The 16,780-nt window shown below is 42.1% G+C and overlaps 1 protein-coding gene across 2 annotated transcripts; it reads right to left on the bottom strand.

The window, feature by feature from the left end:
- Positions 1-4,439: 4,439 nt before the first annotated feature.
- Positions 4,440-8,688, bottom strand: LOC112245036 (serine/arginine-rich splicing factor 10-like). 2 transcript variants are annotated; one of them, XM_024412979.2, is made up of 6 exons: positions 8,486-8,688; positions 7,084-7,188; positions 6,035-6,138; positions 5,579-5,762; positions 5,399-5,449; positions 4,440-5,221 (listed from the first exon to the last, which is right to left on the bottom strand). In XM_024412979.2, the coding sequence occupies exons 1-6, from the start codon at positions 8,548-8,550 to the stop codon at positions 4,993-4,995; spliced, it is 738 nt and encodes a 245-aa protein (XP_024268747.1). In that variant the 5' UTR covers positions 8,551-8,688; the 3' UTR covers positions 4,440-4,992. The 2 variants fall into 2 exon arrangements, with proteins under 2 accessions (XP_024268747.1, XP_024268748.1); XM_024412980.2 differs by lacking the exon at positions 8,486-8,688 and adding an exon at positions 7,345-8,469.
- Positions 8,689-16,780: the final 8,092 nt, after the last annotated feature.

Here is a 16,780-nt window from a genome sequence, read left to right as displayed (position 1 = left end):
ACAGCATGATGCTGCCACCACCATGCTTCACCGTAGGGATGGTGCCAGGTTTCCTCCAGATGTGATGCTAAAGTCAGAGTTTCACTTAAATTGTCATGCACTGAATACAAATCTAAAGTTCAATGGGTTTCCAGCACATTTTCAACTCAACTGATAGTTTTGTCACAACTGTTTTGTTCAATAGCAAATGCGCCAACACTGGGCCAACACTAGGCTTGGCACGGTTTGTGCATTGTCTAGTCTACATAAGGAGTTTATGGATGAGAGTGAGAATATTTTTACTTGTCAAATGGCAGTCAAGTACCGATCATCTTGTCACCAGAATAAGACCCTCCATATTTATTGGAAAGCAGCATCAAGCTCATCACTGTGCACTTTCACCACCCTGTGAAGTTCATCATTTATTTCATCTGTTGCCCAATGATATGGACCACACGTGGATCATGGATCATCACGTGACTCCAAATTTACTTCGATATGAGTTATATAACTAGTCTACCTGGTTACATCAATAATGTCGCTTTCGCTGCTGGTGATTCTTTGATCCACCTCTACACAGATGACACCATTCTGTATACTTCTGGCCCTTCTTTGGACATTGTGTTAACTAACCTCCAAATGAGCTTCAATGCCATACAACTCTCCTTCCGTGGCCTCCAACTGCTCTTAAATGCAAGTAAAGCAAAATGCATGCTCTTCAGCCGATCGCTGCCCGCACCTGCCCGCCTGTCCAACATCACTACTCTGGACGGTTCTGACTTAGAATATGTGGACAACTACAAATACCTAGGTGCCTGGTTAGACTGTAAACTCTCCTTCCAGACTCACATTAAACATTTCCAATCCAAAATTAAATCTAGAATCAGCTTCCTATTTCGCAACAAAGCATCCTTCACTCATGTTGCCAAACATACCCTCGTAAAACTGACCATCCTACCGATCCTCGACTTCGGCGATGTCATTTACAAAATAGCCTCCAACACTCTACTCAACAAATTGGATGTAGTCTATCACAGTGCCATCTGTTTTGTCACCAAAGCCCCATATACTACCCACCACTGCAACCTGTACGCTCTCGTTGGCTGGCCCTCGCTTCATACTCGTCGCCAAACTCACTGGTTCCAGGTCATCTACAAGTCTCTGCTAGGTAAAGCCCCGCCTTATCTCAGCTCACTGGTCACCATAGCAGCACCCACCCGTAGCACGTGCTCCAGCAGGTATCTCTCACTGGTTACCCCCAAAGCCAATTCTTCCTTTGGCCGCCTCTCCTTCCAGTTCTCTGCTGCCAATGACTGGAATGAACTGCAAAAATCACTAAAGCTAGAGACTCTTACCTCCCTCACTAGCTTTAAGCACCAGCTGTCAGAGCAGCTCATAGATATCTGCACCTGTACATAGCTCATCTGTAAATTAGCCCATCCAATCTACCTCATCCCCATACTGTATTTATTATCTTGCTCCTTTGCACCCCAGTATCTCTACTTGCACATACATCTTCTGCACAGTCTACCATTCCAGTGTTTAATTGCTATATTGTAATTACTTCGACCGCCATGGCCTATTTGACTTACCTCTCTTTATCCTACCTCATTTGCACATGCTCTGTATACATTTTTCTACTGTATTATTGATTGTATGTTTGTTTATTCCATGTGTAACTCTCTTGTTGTATGTGTCGAACTGCTTTGCTTGATCTTGGCCAGGTCGCAGTTGCAAATGAGAACTTTTTCTAAACTAGTCTACCTGGTTACTATCCTACCCGTTTCCCGTACAATGTATTTTACCGACACAAGAATATCATGTTGAACAAACTAATGAGCTGTCAGCGTTTATAAAATGACACCGAAACTTCCAGTTTCTACTTTACTTGCATAAAAGCTGGATGGAAACATGGTTAGTAACTTTTCATCAATATATAAATAGCCTTTGCACCTGCCTGTCTGTACAACAGTGGAAGTCAGGGCCTTAATTCTGACCAGGGGGCCCGCAACCCATATTATTTATTATTTCCAATGGGAAAACACCCAAAAGCATAAGTCAAGGCAAAATATGTAGAATAGCAGGTGATTTGCTTTAAAAATACAAAATGTTCTCTGTCTCAATGCAAAATGTGTAGAAATGCACTATGACCACTGGTAGTCATTGCATAGCCAAAAAGTTAAAATTAGTTGTAGAAAATAGGGTATTTTATACATCACACTCTCCGGGGGTGTTTCGAGGTAGTTAGGATATGCAAAAAAACTAATTTCCAATTCACACATGCATATTAATATACACTTGTACATATGTGAAATAGGACTAATTTAAGCACCCACCCGTGCGCATTGACCAACATTTATCCATTCTAATATGGTGTCCGTTCTCCACGGATCAGTCTGGCCTCGACCTAAATTATCAGTAACAATTTAACAGGGACAGTTATTTAGATGTTTCAAACTAACAATTCGTGGTGGGCTGGGATCATAATTAATCATTTGGAATGATATATTGTTTGATATTGATGCCAGCAAGGCTTTTTAAATTGGGATATTCTTCCTGTTAATCTATATCGTTATGTAAAGCACACGACTGTTCGTGCAGGCACAAAACCCTCACAGACCTCTTAGCAGCCTGCTGATGGGCCATCAACTGGATGTGATTTCGCATTGTATTCAAGCTGGTTGGGTAGGTTTATGCTAGAACATTCACACCTGGCCTAAAAGGCAATCCATAAGCAGTTATCTGGACTTCAGAGCCATGGAAGGGAACAGAAAAGTTAACGTTCACTCGGTTGCAAATTGCAATGTATTTTATACAAACCGATAACAATATCAAATGGAAAAATGCAACTTATAGATTTTCCATAATGGTGCTCATCACTAGTAAATACACTATATATAGAAAAGTATGTGGATACCCATTCAAATGAGTGGATTTGTTTATTTCAGCCACACCCGTTGCTGACAGGTGTATAAAATTGAGCACACATCCATGCAATCTCCATAGACAAACACTATTGTGAAGTGGAAACGTCTAGAGGTGCTGAAGCACATCTGTCCTATGTTCCAAAATCTCTGGAAGCAACGTCAGCACAAGAACTGTTCGTTGGGAGCTTCATGAAATGGGTTTCCATGGCCGAGCAGCCACACACAAGCCTAAGATCACCATGCGCAATGCCAAGTGAAATGGTAACGTTCTCTGGAGTGACGAATCATGTTTCACCATTTGGCAGTCCGGACAAATCTGGATTTGTCGGATGCCAGTTGATGCGAACTGCCAACTGTAAGGTTTGGTGGAGGAATAATGGTTCTGGCTAGGCCCCTTAACTCCAGTGATGGAAAATCTTAACGCTACAGCATACAATGACATTCTAGACGAGTCTGTGCTTCCAACTTTGTGGCAACAGTTTGGGGAAGGCGCTTACCCATTCCAGCATGACAATGCTCCCTTGCACAAAGCAAGATCCATACAGAAATGTTTTTCCGAGGTGTCGATGAAGAACTTGACTGGCCTGCAGAGCCCTGACCTCAACACCATTAAACCTGGGGATGGATTGCAACGCTGACTGCGATCCGGGCCTAATCACCCAACACCACGAATGCTTGTGGCTGAATGGAAGCAAGTACCCACAGCAATCTTCCAAAATCCAGTGAAAAGTCTTCCCATAAGAGTGGCGGCTGTTATAGCAGCAATGGAAGGGCGACCAACTCCATAATTTTCGAATGAGATGATCGACGAGCAGGTGTCTACATAGTTTGTCTTATTACACACACAAATATTACCAATAAGGTACATTAAAAGTTAAGGTAAAAAGTCAGATGTTGAACAGAATTAAACGTGTCTACAATACCCATTGGCCAGTTTATTAGTTACACCAGGCCACACACTTTTTTTTTAATGCTCCTACAGACCGTGAGTCACATAACATTGGCTTGCTATATAAAAGCATGCAGGCATCGAGACATTGTTCAATTGAAAGTTAGAAAACAAGAGTGACCTAAGCGACGCAGAACGGCATCTCAGAACGCACAACTCGTTGATGCTTGTCACCGATGGGCTATTGCAGCAGACAACCACACCGGGTTCCATTCCTATAAGTTAAACACAAGAAGAAGCGGCTCCAGTGAGCACACAATCACCAATAATGAAAAACATCACCTGGAAAAATGACCGTGAGTTCAGTTTACTCAAGAGCATCTTTGGAACGGCCGTTTGCAGTAGGAGCGTACCGCTCGCCGTCCAATCTGCGTGATGCCATTGCACCAGCATGGTCCATTATCGTTGTGGAACACTTGACACCATGTAGAATAGCCCGAAGAATAATAGCCCGAAGAATAATGGCTGTTCTGGAGGCGGGGGCGACCCTGGTAATAGATAAGTGTACCTAACAAACTGTCCGGTGTCTCGCCCATACTTTCAAGGGAGCGATATCTTTGTACAACCCAAATGATTGAGAAAAGTTAAAACTTAACATGTTTAATCCACAGAGAAAACTGCTGCAAGAATTGAACAAACAAAATAAAAACGGATTTTAAAAAATGCAGACTTTAGTTACATCAAATGTACAAAAATAATAGCAGTAAACTTGATGGCTAGATATCACTGCAAACTCCAGATGGATAACTTGTTTTCTTATAAATGGGTTTTTGCACTCAACTTCTATGGCCAGAGGTTAATACCTGTTAGCTCAAAACAAGCAGTACCTTGACATTTCATAGTTGACCAATTCTTATGCGCTGAACTTAATTCCATTGGGTTCTCAAATAATAGAATTAAACAGATATGAAGGTAAATTAAAAACAGCCAATTTTCTTTAGAGGTGAATGAAACTGAACTAACAAAAATGACTATCCATCTGTAGGGACAACCAGCTCTGTTGAATGGTATCAGCCCAGCGATATCATGATAACTCAACTAATGAACTGAGGTGGGGTGTGTAATAACCACTCACTAGATACCATATTCAAAAACATCTTTAGCTACAGAATAACAGGGTTTGAGGGTGGTGGGGTCCTAGGATCTGGAGCGAGATCGGGACACAGATCTCGAGTAGGAGCGTCGACAGGCCTGTTTCTGGGAGCCAGAAGAGGTGTGGAAGTCCTTGACGGGGCTGGGGGATTTGGACTGGGACTTTGTGTCTTTGGGCCTGGATCTGGGATGAGAGGGGGAGCGGGAGGCGGAGCGGTTACGAGACGGGGGTGCGTGGTGATTCCTGTGGTGTTCACGTGGAGGCCCCCTGTACCTGGTAGAAAAAAGGAAGATGGGATATGAACAGGACAATCAGTCAACACACTAATGAATACACCGACTTGACAAATGGTGTTCTGAAAACACATAGGCCTATGCAGTATAAATGCAATCTTATTGCACTGTGCCGTGTTAGGTAAGTCAGAATACGGAGTCGTATACATTGGTCTACCTGTTATTTTCATGGCTTCTGCTTCGCCTGTGCCTGCCATTTGACCGAGAGCTGTAGAGAGAAAAGTGAAAGTAAGAACCAGTCTGCATACAAAGGCATTTCGGTCTGCAATGTATGCCCCTTGGGAAGATGACTTGACAAGTGAAACAATGGTTTCATTTCAGTGTCAGAGGAACTCACTCTCTGGGGCTCTCTGACCTCCGAGGACGGCGGTCGCACGAAGGGCTGCGCGACCGGTGCCTTTCGTAGCTGCGACTGCGTCTGCGTCGGCCATCGCCGCGTTCGTAGTCGTCGTAGCGGGAGAAGGAGCTGCTGCGGGACCCTCTGCGAGGAGAGCTCTCCTTAGTCTTCATCTGGTTGGGGGCTGGAGGGACAAGAGTCATTCAAATTAAATACTGGGCACAAGGAGTTGAGCAAGGGTTTTCATTATAATTTTGCATGCAGGTTGGCAATGATTTCACTAGTCTGAGACTCGAGTCAAGATATTACCGCTAAAAGTGATGTAGGCTTAGTTAGACTCTCCTTAGATTCTTGGGTAAACTGTTCCGACAGTGAAACTTACAATTCACGTTGAATTGATTGGTAGGTAGTAAATAGTGCACTCATACAGGGCACCTAAATAAAACCCATTCTTACTTTTTCGGTCACCCTGTGCAAACTGGATCTCGATCTGTCGACCACACACCCACTTGTGGTCCAGGTTGTGGAGGGCATCCTCTGCATCTCGCACGTCTTCGAATGTGCTACAGACTGTTAAGGCTTTTTACTTTTACTTGTGGAAAGGGGTGTGGGAATGGGGAGACATGTACTTTAATTAAGTAGAGAGGCTGGGACCTTCAATTGTTCAGTCAATTGTGTGCCAACATGGGATAATTGTAACCTAAAAGATTAAAAACAACATGAAGCTGAAACTTCTTTTCAAATTTCGGGGAGGTAAATGAGAACAAAGGCTATATAAATGCAACATTGAAATCTTATTTCAGTAAACTTGTACACACTTAAAGCTATCATACAGATATGATTTTCTTGCTCTTTTGTACAGAGAACAAAACACACAGAGCAAAATATTTGGAGGTGAAGAGCAAGGCTTCTATTCGGTAGGATACAAAACATTAAGCTTGTTACCTTCAACATGCTTGACCTTTGAGCTTCACCTTGACCATAACGCTCTAACTGCTTGGCAGAAGAACTTGATTTCTGGCTTGTCTTAGCCCAATACATCCTTTTATTTTCTTCGGCAGACAAAGGGAAGCCTTCGTGCTCTCTTTTCTCCTCCTTGTATCTTCATGCTTTAACTTTGCTTGGTGTTCTTTTCCCACTATTTCGTGTCGCCCGAAATCATTGTAGTCCCTTTGGCTTGAAGCTACTCTACACCAGCCTTTACATTCTTTGTTGGGGTTTCTCCAGAACTGTATGTCTAACATTTCTAGGGTAACAGAAGCAATTTATTTAAGAGAGGAAATGTTGATTAATGTCTGTACACATTTTACTGTGTTTGAATGTTAATGTTCCCCTCCCATGAACCAGTATAGCCTATTTGTATGACAAATATACAATAATTACTTCAAATCAGTAGGCAAACTCAAGACGTGTGACATCGTCAATATGACCCCCACGTGTGAATAATAATAATGCCCCGAATGAAAGACATGTTCATTAATACATTACATGAGTATAAAGGATATTGAATGTAAGCAAATCCTCTTGGTCGCCGTGTAGAGAAGTCAAGTGGAATGTAGACATCTACAATAGGCCCATAACGACCAAATTCACGGCGTAGTTCCTCTGGCCTAAAGTGTTATGAAATGACATGACATTTAGTGTAATGGCCAGTAAAGTACAACCCTTTTAGGCAAATATTAAACCTGTGTGATTCAAAGTTCAAACCTGCAACTGTGGCCAATAAGAGAACCTTCAGATTAAACTAAATTGGCTTAATTACTTACCATAGAAATGTGGGTATAAAACGTGACATCGGACAAGAGGTATTTCATGCACTACAAGCCAGGTAGATGGTAGCCTGAGTGCCAGTCTGTCTGTGCCATCATGCCAACTCCTGTCACTCATTGTCATGTTTGGCATGCATGCATGCATGCATGCATGCAAGTTAAGCCCAGGTACTGGTTCTCCATGATATGGAGTTGGCAAAAGAGCAGAAACAGACAGTCAACCAGTGATCTAAAGTACTTAAGTAGTACTTTATTTTTACTTAAGTAGTTTTTGGGGGTATTTATATTTTTAACGACTTTTACATCACTACATTCTTGAAAATGTATTTTTTACTTTTTCCCTGACACCCAAAAGTACTAGTTACATTTTGAATGCTTAAGCAGGACAAGAAAACGGTCTAATTCGGGGACCTAAAGAGAAAATCCCTGGTCATCCCTTATTGCATCTGATCTGACAGACTCACTAAACACAAATGCTTTGTAAATTATGCCCGAGTTTCTGTGCCCCCCTTGCTATCCGTAAATTAAAAAAGATTAAAATTGTGCCGTCTGGTTTTCTTAATATAAAGATTTATATTTATACTTGCAATGCTTACTATTTATGGAATTACATTTCCTTCTGATACTTAAGTATATTTTAAACCTATTTTTTTTTATAAAAAAAAACTTTTACTCAAGTAGGATTTTACTGGGTGACTTGAGTCGTTTTCTATTGAGGTATATTTACTTTTACTATGACAACTGGGTCATTTTTTTCCACCACTGCCGGCAACCTGGCAGATAGATGGATGGCCAGCTAAATTAGGTTATTCATAGTTGGTTCAAACAACTCTCCTGTTTTTGTGCACACCACTATATTTGGTGCAAACTCATGTGCAGCCTAGCAGACATGCTAACCTTAGCTTGCTAAGCTTTGTATCAAAGCTATAAGTAGATCAGCGAACTTTTTCAGATAACGTTAGTTGGATAGCTAAACTAGTTTAATTTTGTATATGGTGAAAAACGTTAAGGCAACAGACAACACTTAGCTACACGTTTTCATTGTAAATGCTAGCTAGCTAAAATCAGTAAACAACAGTTTAGCCACCTAGCTAACGTAGCTGTACCTCGCACGCCCGAATGATTCGATCATAGCTACCTGGATTCGTCGGAGATGTTTCTAATGAAGAGTGATGGGTTAGGTGGTCTCATGTACCTAGCCATTGTAAAATATTGTTATTACGGTTGAAATTTCCAATCTAATTTAATATCAGTAAATTATAGGACTTGTTCTAGCTGTAGCAAAAAGCAGCGAGGTAGTCTCATCAATTGGCAAACAGAGGCCAGCGCGCAGGCTCAAATACCATTATTTTAGCCCAGCCCACCAGGGGTGGCCTGGGCATCTGGTATTTTGGGCAAGGAGTGTTTAGATGTTAAATGATGAGTATCCACGGCCGGCCCGCTAATTAGGCAAGATTAGGGCGAGTGGGCACTGCATCTCAGTGCAAGAGGCGTCACTGCAGTCCCTGGTTCGAATCCAGGCTGCATCACATCCCGCCGTTATTGGGAGTCCCATAGGCCCAGCGTCGTCCGGGTTTGGCCGTCATTGTAAATAAGAATTTGTTCTTAACTGACTTGCCTAGTTAAAAAGGTTCGATAATAAAAACAACACACAACCTCAAATCGGGTGTGTTCGTAAATTCAACCTGGAGTGCCAGAGGTGCTCAGAGTGCGCTCTGGGCATTTGTAAATTCAGAGTATTGTCCGATTCTCCGAATTTATGAATGGACAATTTCGCTAAGAGTGCACACTGGATTCTGCGGCCGAGGAGTAGGGTTGATCCGAGCCGTTCTGACCACTCAACCTGTTTTTGCTTTGTCAATATGGGGTATTGTGTGTAGATTGAGGGGGGAAAGGATTTAAGTCCATTTTAGAATAAGGCTGTAACGTAACAAAATGTGGAAAAAGTCAAGGGGTCTGAATACTTTCAAATACACTGTATATGAAAGTTAAGTTCCAGAGGTTTCCAAAACCGTATCACTAGGGATAATTAATAATGCTTATAAATGTTAAAACAGTGTTGATAGTGTCGATACAGGGAGGAGGTGAGGGCCCTCAGAGTGTGGTGTCAGGAAAATAACCTCACACTCAACGTCAACAAAACTAAGGAGATGATTGTGGACTTCAGGAAACAGCAGAGGGAACACCCCCCTAGCCACATCGATGGAACAGTAGTGGAGAGGGTAGTAAGTTTTAAGTTCCTCGGCATACACATCACAGACAAACTGAATTGGTCCACTCACACAGACAGCATCGTGAAGAAGGCGCAGCAGCGCCTCTTCAACCTCAGGAGGCTGAAGAAATTTGGCTTGTCACCAAAAGCACTCACAAACTTCTACAGATGCACAATCGAGAGCATCCTGGCGGGCTGTATCACCGCCTGGTACGGCAACTGCTCCACCCACAACCGTAAGGCTCTCCAGAGGGTAGTGAGGTCTGCACAACGCATCACAGGGGGCAAACTACCTGCCCTCCAGGACACCTACACCACCCGATGTTACAGGAAGGCCATAAAGATCATCAAGGACAACAACCACCCGAGCCACTGCCTGTTCACCCCGCTATCATCCAGAAGGCGAGGTCAGTACAGGTGCATCAAAGCTGGGACCGAGAGACTGAAAAACAGCTTCTATCTCAAGGCCATCAGACTGTTAAACAGCCACCACTAACATTGAGTGGCTGCTGCCAACACACTGACTCAACTCCAGCCACTTTAATAATGGGAAATGATGTAAAATATATCACTAGCCACTTTAAACAATGCTACCTAATATAATGTTTACATACCCTACATTATTCGTCTCATATGTATACGTATATACTGTACTCTATATCATCTACTGCATCCTTATGTAATACATGTATCACTAGCCACTTTAACTATGCCACTTTGTTTACATACTCATCTCATATGTATATACTGTACTCAATACCATCTACTGTATCTTGCCTATGCTGCTCTGTACCATCACTCATTCATATATCCTTATGTACATATTCTTTATCCCCTTACACTGTGTATAAGACAGTAGTTTTGGAATTGTTAGTTAGATTACTTGTTGGTTATTACTGCATTGTCGGAACTAGAAGCACAAGCATTTCGCTACACTCGCATTAACATCTGCTAACCATGTGTATGTGACAAATACAAATTGATTTGATTTGACATGTATCCAGATGTCCTCCTTACCATCAACTGAGAACCCAAGACAGACACTGGCTGTAAATCACCTTGGGCACCCTTGGGTTCGAGAGCTAAGGTCACTGCAGATATTATTTAGACTACTATCTAAAAAACATCTAGGAAAAGGACAAAATTAGAGTTTTGCGTGTTTGGGGTAGACCTGGTTTGGGAGAGTTGTGTGGAAGGGTTTCGAGCACTGAGGTATTTCAGCGTCCAACGTGGTCGACCGTTGTTTTCAACGTAATCTACTCACATTCGCATACTCCGTTTCGGGGTCGCTGCAATCTGCTTTGCAGAGTCAATAACACCTTAGTGCACGCTGGAACAAGCATGAGCATCAACAACGTCGTCCAGAAGCATGGCAGACATTGGATGAATATTAAGTGTTTTTAGGCACAAAGGTGAGAGGTTTCCACTAGATAACACAGCCCAAACAAGTTGAAATTGGCTATATCGTAAACATGTATGAAAACAAAAAGATGCTTTTTAGGGTTAAGTTTCAAATCAGATTTTAAGACAAAATGTAGAAATAGGTGGGGTGTTGTCTTTGTGCCCTGTTCTCCAGTAATCTGAAGAGGTATGCAGCAGTGGCAGACTGGGACTGGAAATCGACCTTAGAATTTTTCTCAAAGCCACCAGCCCATTTTATTTAGCCTCATACGAACCATTCTGTTTTGTTATGCTGATATCCGTGTAGTGAAACAGAATGTAAGCTCGCAAGATCAGGATGAGTCGTATGACGCTACCTATTTTTAGCCAAATAATGCAATGTCGACAGGCTGAAGACCTACATTTGATAGGCAGGCCCACTGGGCTAAAAATGGACCAGCCCTTGTTATGGGTGTACAATGGCACGTTGATGCCATCTGTTGGTAAATGTTCATTACTGCAACACCAGTGTTTTACCAGTGTGCTTGATATATACACCCTGATGTATTGCAATGTGTTAAACATAACTGGTTACTCGCAGGGTCGGTCCTTGCCGTTCTGCCGCCCTAGGTGAGACCAAAAAAAAGTCCCCCCCAGGACGTTGAAAAGGATTATTTTCTGAATGTTGAAAAATAGGTACTGTATGTGGTAAGCCTACCATTTGCTCAAACACAAAGGCTGTAACGTAACAAAATGTGGAAAAAGTCAAGGGGTCTGAATACTTTGTATGAAAATTATGTTCCAAGTGTTTCCAAAACTGTATCGCATGCGAGACATATTTGCGTTTAGACAGAGCATTTGGGAAGCGTCGGGTCATTTGCCTCACAAGGTTAAAGGGGAGGTCCAATGGCTCATTGTAATGCAATGGAATTGGAGTCATGAATAAGGGTTACAGTAGAGATATGGATATAATAATGAGATACTTATGTCTCCTCCCTAATGATGGGATTCGTAGTCCACAGTTTCGGAAGGCAGGCCTTCCAAAAGCTTCCCATAAAAAGTTGGGTGAATTTTGGCCCATTCCTCCTGACAGAGCTGGTATAACTGAGTCAGGTTTGTAGGCCTCCTTGCTCGCATATGCTTTTTCAGTTCTGCCCTCAAATTGGCTATGGGATTGAGGTCAGGGCTCTGTGATGGCCACTCCAATACCTTGACTTTGTTGTCCTTCAGCCATTTTGCCACAACTTTGGAAGTATGCTGGGGGTCATTTGGAAGACCCATTTACGACCAAGCTTTAACTTCCTGACTGATGTCTTGCGATGTTGCTTCAATATATCCACATAATTTTCCTCCTCGTGATGCAATCTGTTTTGTGAAGTTCACCAGTCCCTCCTGCAGCAAAGCACCCCCACAACATGATCCTGCCACCCCTGTGCTTCACGGTTGGGATGGTGTTCTTCAGCTTGCAAGCCTCCCCCTTTTTCCTCCTAACATAACAATGGTCATTATGGCCAAACAGACCAGAGGACATATCTCCAAAAAGTACAATCTTTGTCCCCATGTGTAGTTGCAAACCGTAGTCTGGCTTTTTTATGGCGGTTTTGGAGCAGTGGCTTCATTGCTGAGCGGCCTTTCAGGTTATGTCGATATAGGACTCATATTACTGTGGATATAGATGCTTTTGTACCTGTTTACTCTAGCATCTTCACAAGGTCCTTTGCTGTTGTTCTGGGATTGATTTGCAGATTTTGCACCAAAGTATATTCATCTCTAGGGGACAGAATGCGTCTCTTTCCTGAGCGGTATGACGGCTGCGTGGTCCCATGGTGTTTATTCTTGCATACTATTGTTTGTACAGATGAGCGTGGTATCTACAGGCGTTTGGAAATTGCTCCCAAGGATGAACCAGACTTGTGGAGGTCTACAATGTTTTTTTCTGAGGTCTTGGCTGATTTCTTTTGATTTTCCCATGATGTCAAGCCAAGAGGCACTGAGTTTGAAGGTAGGCCTTGAAATGCATCCACAGGTACACCTCCAATTGACTCAAATTATGTAAATTAGCCTATCAGAAGCTTCTAAAGCCTTGACATCATTTTCTGGAATTTTCCAAGCTGTTAAGGCACAGTCAACTTAGTGTATGTAAACTTCTGACCCACTGGAATTGTGACACAGTGAATTATAAGTGAAATAATCTGTCTGTAAACAATTGTTAGAACAATTACTTGTCATGCACAAAGCAGATGTCCTAATCGACTTGCCAAAACTATAGTTTGTTAACAAGACATTTTTGGAGTGGTTGAAAAACGAGTTTTAATGACTCCAACGTCAGTGTATGTAAACTTCTGACTTCAACTGTATATACACGAGGCTGTGTCAGAGGAAGGCCCCCCCCAAAAAATAGTCAAAGACTCCAGTCACCAAAGTCATAGACTTTTCTCTGCAAGCAGTACCGAAGCACCAAGTCTAGGACCAAAAGGCTCCTTACCAGCTTCTACCTCCAAGCTATAAGATTGCTGAACAATTAATCAAATGACCACCGGACTATTTAGATTTACCCCCCCCATTTGTTTTGTACATTGCTGCTACTCGCTGTTTTATCTATGCATAGTCACTTCACCCCTACCTACATGTACAAATTACCGCGACTAACCTGTACCTCACCACAGACTCGGTAACCCCTGTATATAGCCTCGTTGTTATTTTGTGTTACTTTTTATTGTGTTTTACTTTAGTTTATTTGGCAAATAAACTCTCTTGAACTGGGCTGTTGGTTAAGGGCTTGTAAGTAAGCATTTCACGGTAAGGTCTACACTTGTATTCGGCGCATGTGACAAATAAAGTCTGATTTGAGTTTGTGGTGGTAAATAGACAGCTACGAAGAACATAGAAAAACTCTCTTGGTAAAGTGTGGTTTACAGCTTATCATGAGATACTCTACCTCAGGTGAGCAAAACCTCGAGACCTCCTTACTATTAGATTTCGTGCACCAGCTGTTGTTAACAAATATACACAGACCGCCACCCCTGTTCTATCTTGCTGATGCAGCGTAAAAACCCACCAGCTGCATCTTATTCATGTCGTCGTTCAGCCACGACTCGGTGAAACATAATATATTAGCTGTTGTTAACAAATATACACAGACCGCCACCCCTGTTCAGCGATACGCTATCCCATCTGGTTTGCGCTTAGTGGGACTATCATTCGTTTTTCAACAGGACATGACCGAAAACACACCTTCCAGGTTGTGTAAGGGCTATTTGACCAAGGAGAGTGATGGAGTGCTGCATCAGATGACTTGGCCTCCACAATCACCGGACCTCAACACAGTTGAGATGGTTTGGAATGAGTTCGACCGCAGAGTGAAGGACAAGCAGCCAATAAGTGCTCAGCATATGTGGGAACTCCTTCAAGAGTGTTGGAAAAGCATTCCAGGTGACTACCTCAAGAAGCTGGTTGAGAGAATGCCAAGTATGTGCAAAGCTGTCAAAGGCAAAGGTTGGCTACTTTGAAGAATCTCAAATATATTTTGTTACTACCCGATCCCATATGTTTTTTTCTCTCATAGTTTTGATGTCTTCACTATCCTTCTACAATGTAGAAAATAGTACAAAAAGAAAAAGAAAGAAAAACCCTTGAATGAGTAGGTGTCCAAACGGTTGACTGGTACATATTATTATTAGCATTATTATAATAATAATTTTGATTCATCAGGGGGTGCTGCAGCACCCTCACCACCCGTACTTCCCACAGCTATGAACACATCACTTAGGGTAGACAAATTACAGAAGGCTGTTAAAGAACATTTATATACACCTTTCAAAATAACCGCTTTGTGCTAGTCTAATCAATTAAGAGTTGACAACACTACTCTATATGTATATAACACGTTTTAGCATGGACATTGCCTTTGAGGGCTTCAGCTATTTTAAATTAGTCATCTGGGTGGGGATTCCTATGGGTTGGGAGTGATCAGCCAATGAGCAAAGCATTGTCTTCTTCAAATTGGGTTGCACGTGGTTAGTAAATGACTTTAAACTATATCGTCGCCATCTATTGGCTGCAATAAATAAATCACAAGATTTGGTTCAGTTCTCCGGCATTGCAGGTGGCGGTAAACCAATATTAGATGTACACTTTTTTTCAAAACAAAAGAAGAAGAAAATTGAAGACTTTGAAATGGAGATAGCATGAGCAGTCCCATTGAGGCTGTCACAGATGCCATAATCGCACAGACACAGTCCTCTATCTAACTGTATGAACCAAATACAAAAATTATGTGAGTTGTCAATGGTCGCGTTCTACTGCTCAGACGTTGGGTACCACGTCTCCGACTGTGTCATCGACTGACAGATCGCTATAACATATGTCGTTAGCGGATACTTAAAATACCTATCCAGGCGTTGTAAGATCTGGCATGCGTCTGGGCAGAGGAACACGCCCAATCAATTACAAAAAACTTGACCAATATGTAGATGAAATGTTCAATTGACCAATCACGTTGTTTTAGGTGGAGAGAGTAGAAAAACCCATCTTTGGCGATGCATGAACGGGGCAGTGAGGTATTTGGGTATACCAGATTTGACTTTAATTAGAGTTACAGGGTGTGTTGAGTGATGGTGTCCCGTCCTCCCAGGCCATTGGCATGGTGCAGGCATAGATAAGGTCAAAGTAGTGGAATGGGATAGTTAAAATATATATATATATAATATTAAAAATATGTTAATATTATAGTCCAGTTGGGGGTGGTATTGCAACATATTGAATACCAACCACCATTATACTCAAATAATAATAATAATAAGAAGAAGAAGAACATATGAACTGGTTGTTTATTGGGCTTCCAATCTGACTCCATCTTTGCACATGGTTGTTGCCCGAATATGCACCATTTTAGAATGAACCTGTATGCCAGGGGTCTCAAACTCATCCCATGGAGGGTCTGATCGTTTCTGGTTCCCTTTCAATTAAGACCTACGCAACCAGGCGAGGGGAGTTTCTTACTAATTAGTGACCTTAATTCATCATTCAAATACAAGGGAGGAGCGAAAACCTGAGGACACTCGCCCCTCCAACCCCGTGGAATGACTTTGACATGTGCTGAAGGCCTGTCGTGATTTTGATGGTGAAGAAGAAAGATCATTTGGGCATTTTGATTGACAGTCTGCTGGGTGAATACCTGTCTTAATCATTTTGTTTCTCCCACCTGGGTGAGCTGTCAAGCGTGCCAAGAGGGTGCAAAGCTGTCGTCAAGGCAAAGGGTGGCTACTTTGAAGAATCTCAAATATATTTTGATTTGTTTAACACTTTTTTTTGGTTACTACATGATTCCATGTGTGTTATTTCATAGTTTGATGTCTTCACTATTATTTTACAAATTAGAAAATAGTAAAAAATAAAGAACAACCCTTGAATGAGTAGGTGTGTCCAAACTTTTGACTGGTACTGTTTGTGTAGGGTTGGTTGGTGGTGCATTTCTGTTCAATAGGCATTTTTCATATCAATCTGTAACATGATCCACTACCGCACAGTAGGTGGCGGCATGCACAAACAAACGTGTGAATGGCATGAACCTGAAGTGTTTTGTGTAGGTCTAGTGAGCCTATCTGTGTTCGGCCAGTGCATGTGAGGATTTGATGTGTGTGTCAAACTAGACCATTAAAACTGTCTGCTGGGTTTTAAAAATGTGTTAGATATTTCACTCATTTGTTGGTTGTTAGTGAAAGTTGGACTTTAGGAGCCTCATCGAAGTAGTCATTTCAGGTGTGTAAGCATTGTTTTTTTTGCAAAAAGTTTTGCAACAGAAACCGTTTACTCCAAACAGAAGACGTTTTGCAACGAAAA

The sequence above is a fragment of the Oncorhynchus tshawytscha genome, linkage group LG03 (genome assembly GCF_018296145.1).
Source record: "Oncorhynchus tshawytscha isolate Ot180627B linkage group LG03, Otsh_v2.0, whole genome shotgun sequence".
In the NCBI taxonomy this organism is placed as follows: domain Eukaryota; kingdom Metazoa; phylum Chordata; class Actinopteri; order Salmoniformes; family Salmonidae; genus Oncorhynchus; species Oncorhynchus tshawytscha.
The sequence above is the reverse complement of the archived record's forward strand: the minus strand, read 5'-3'. Positions and strand labels throughout refer to the sequence as shown.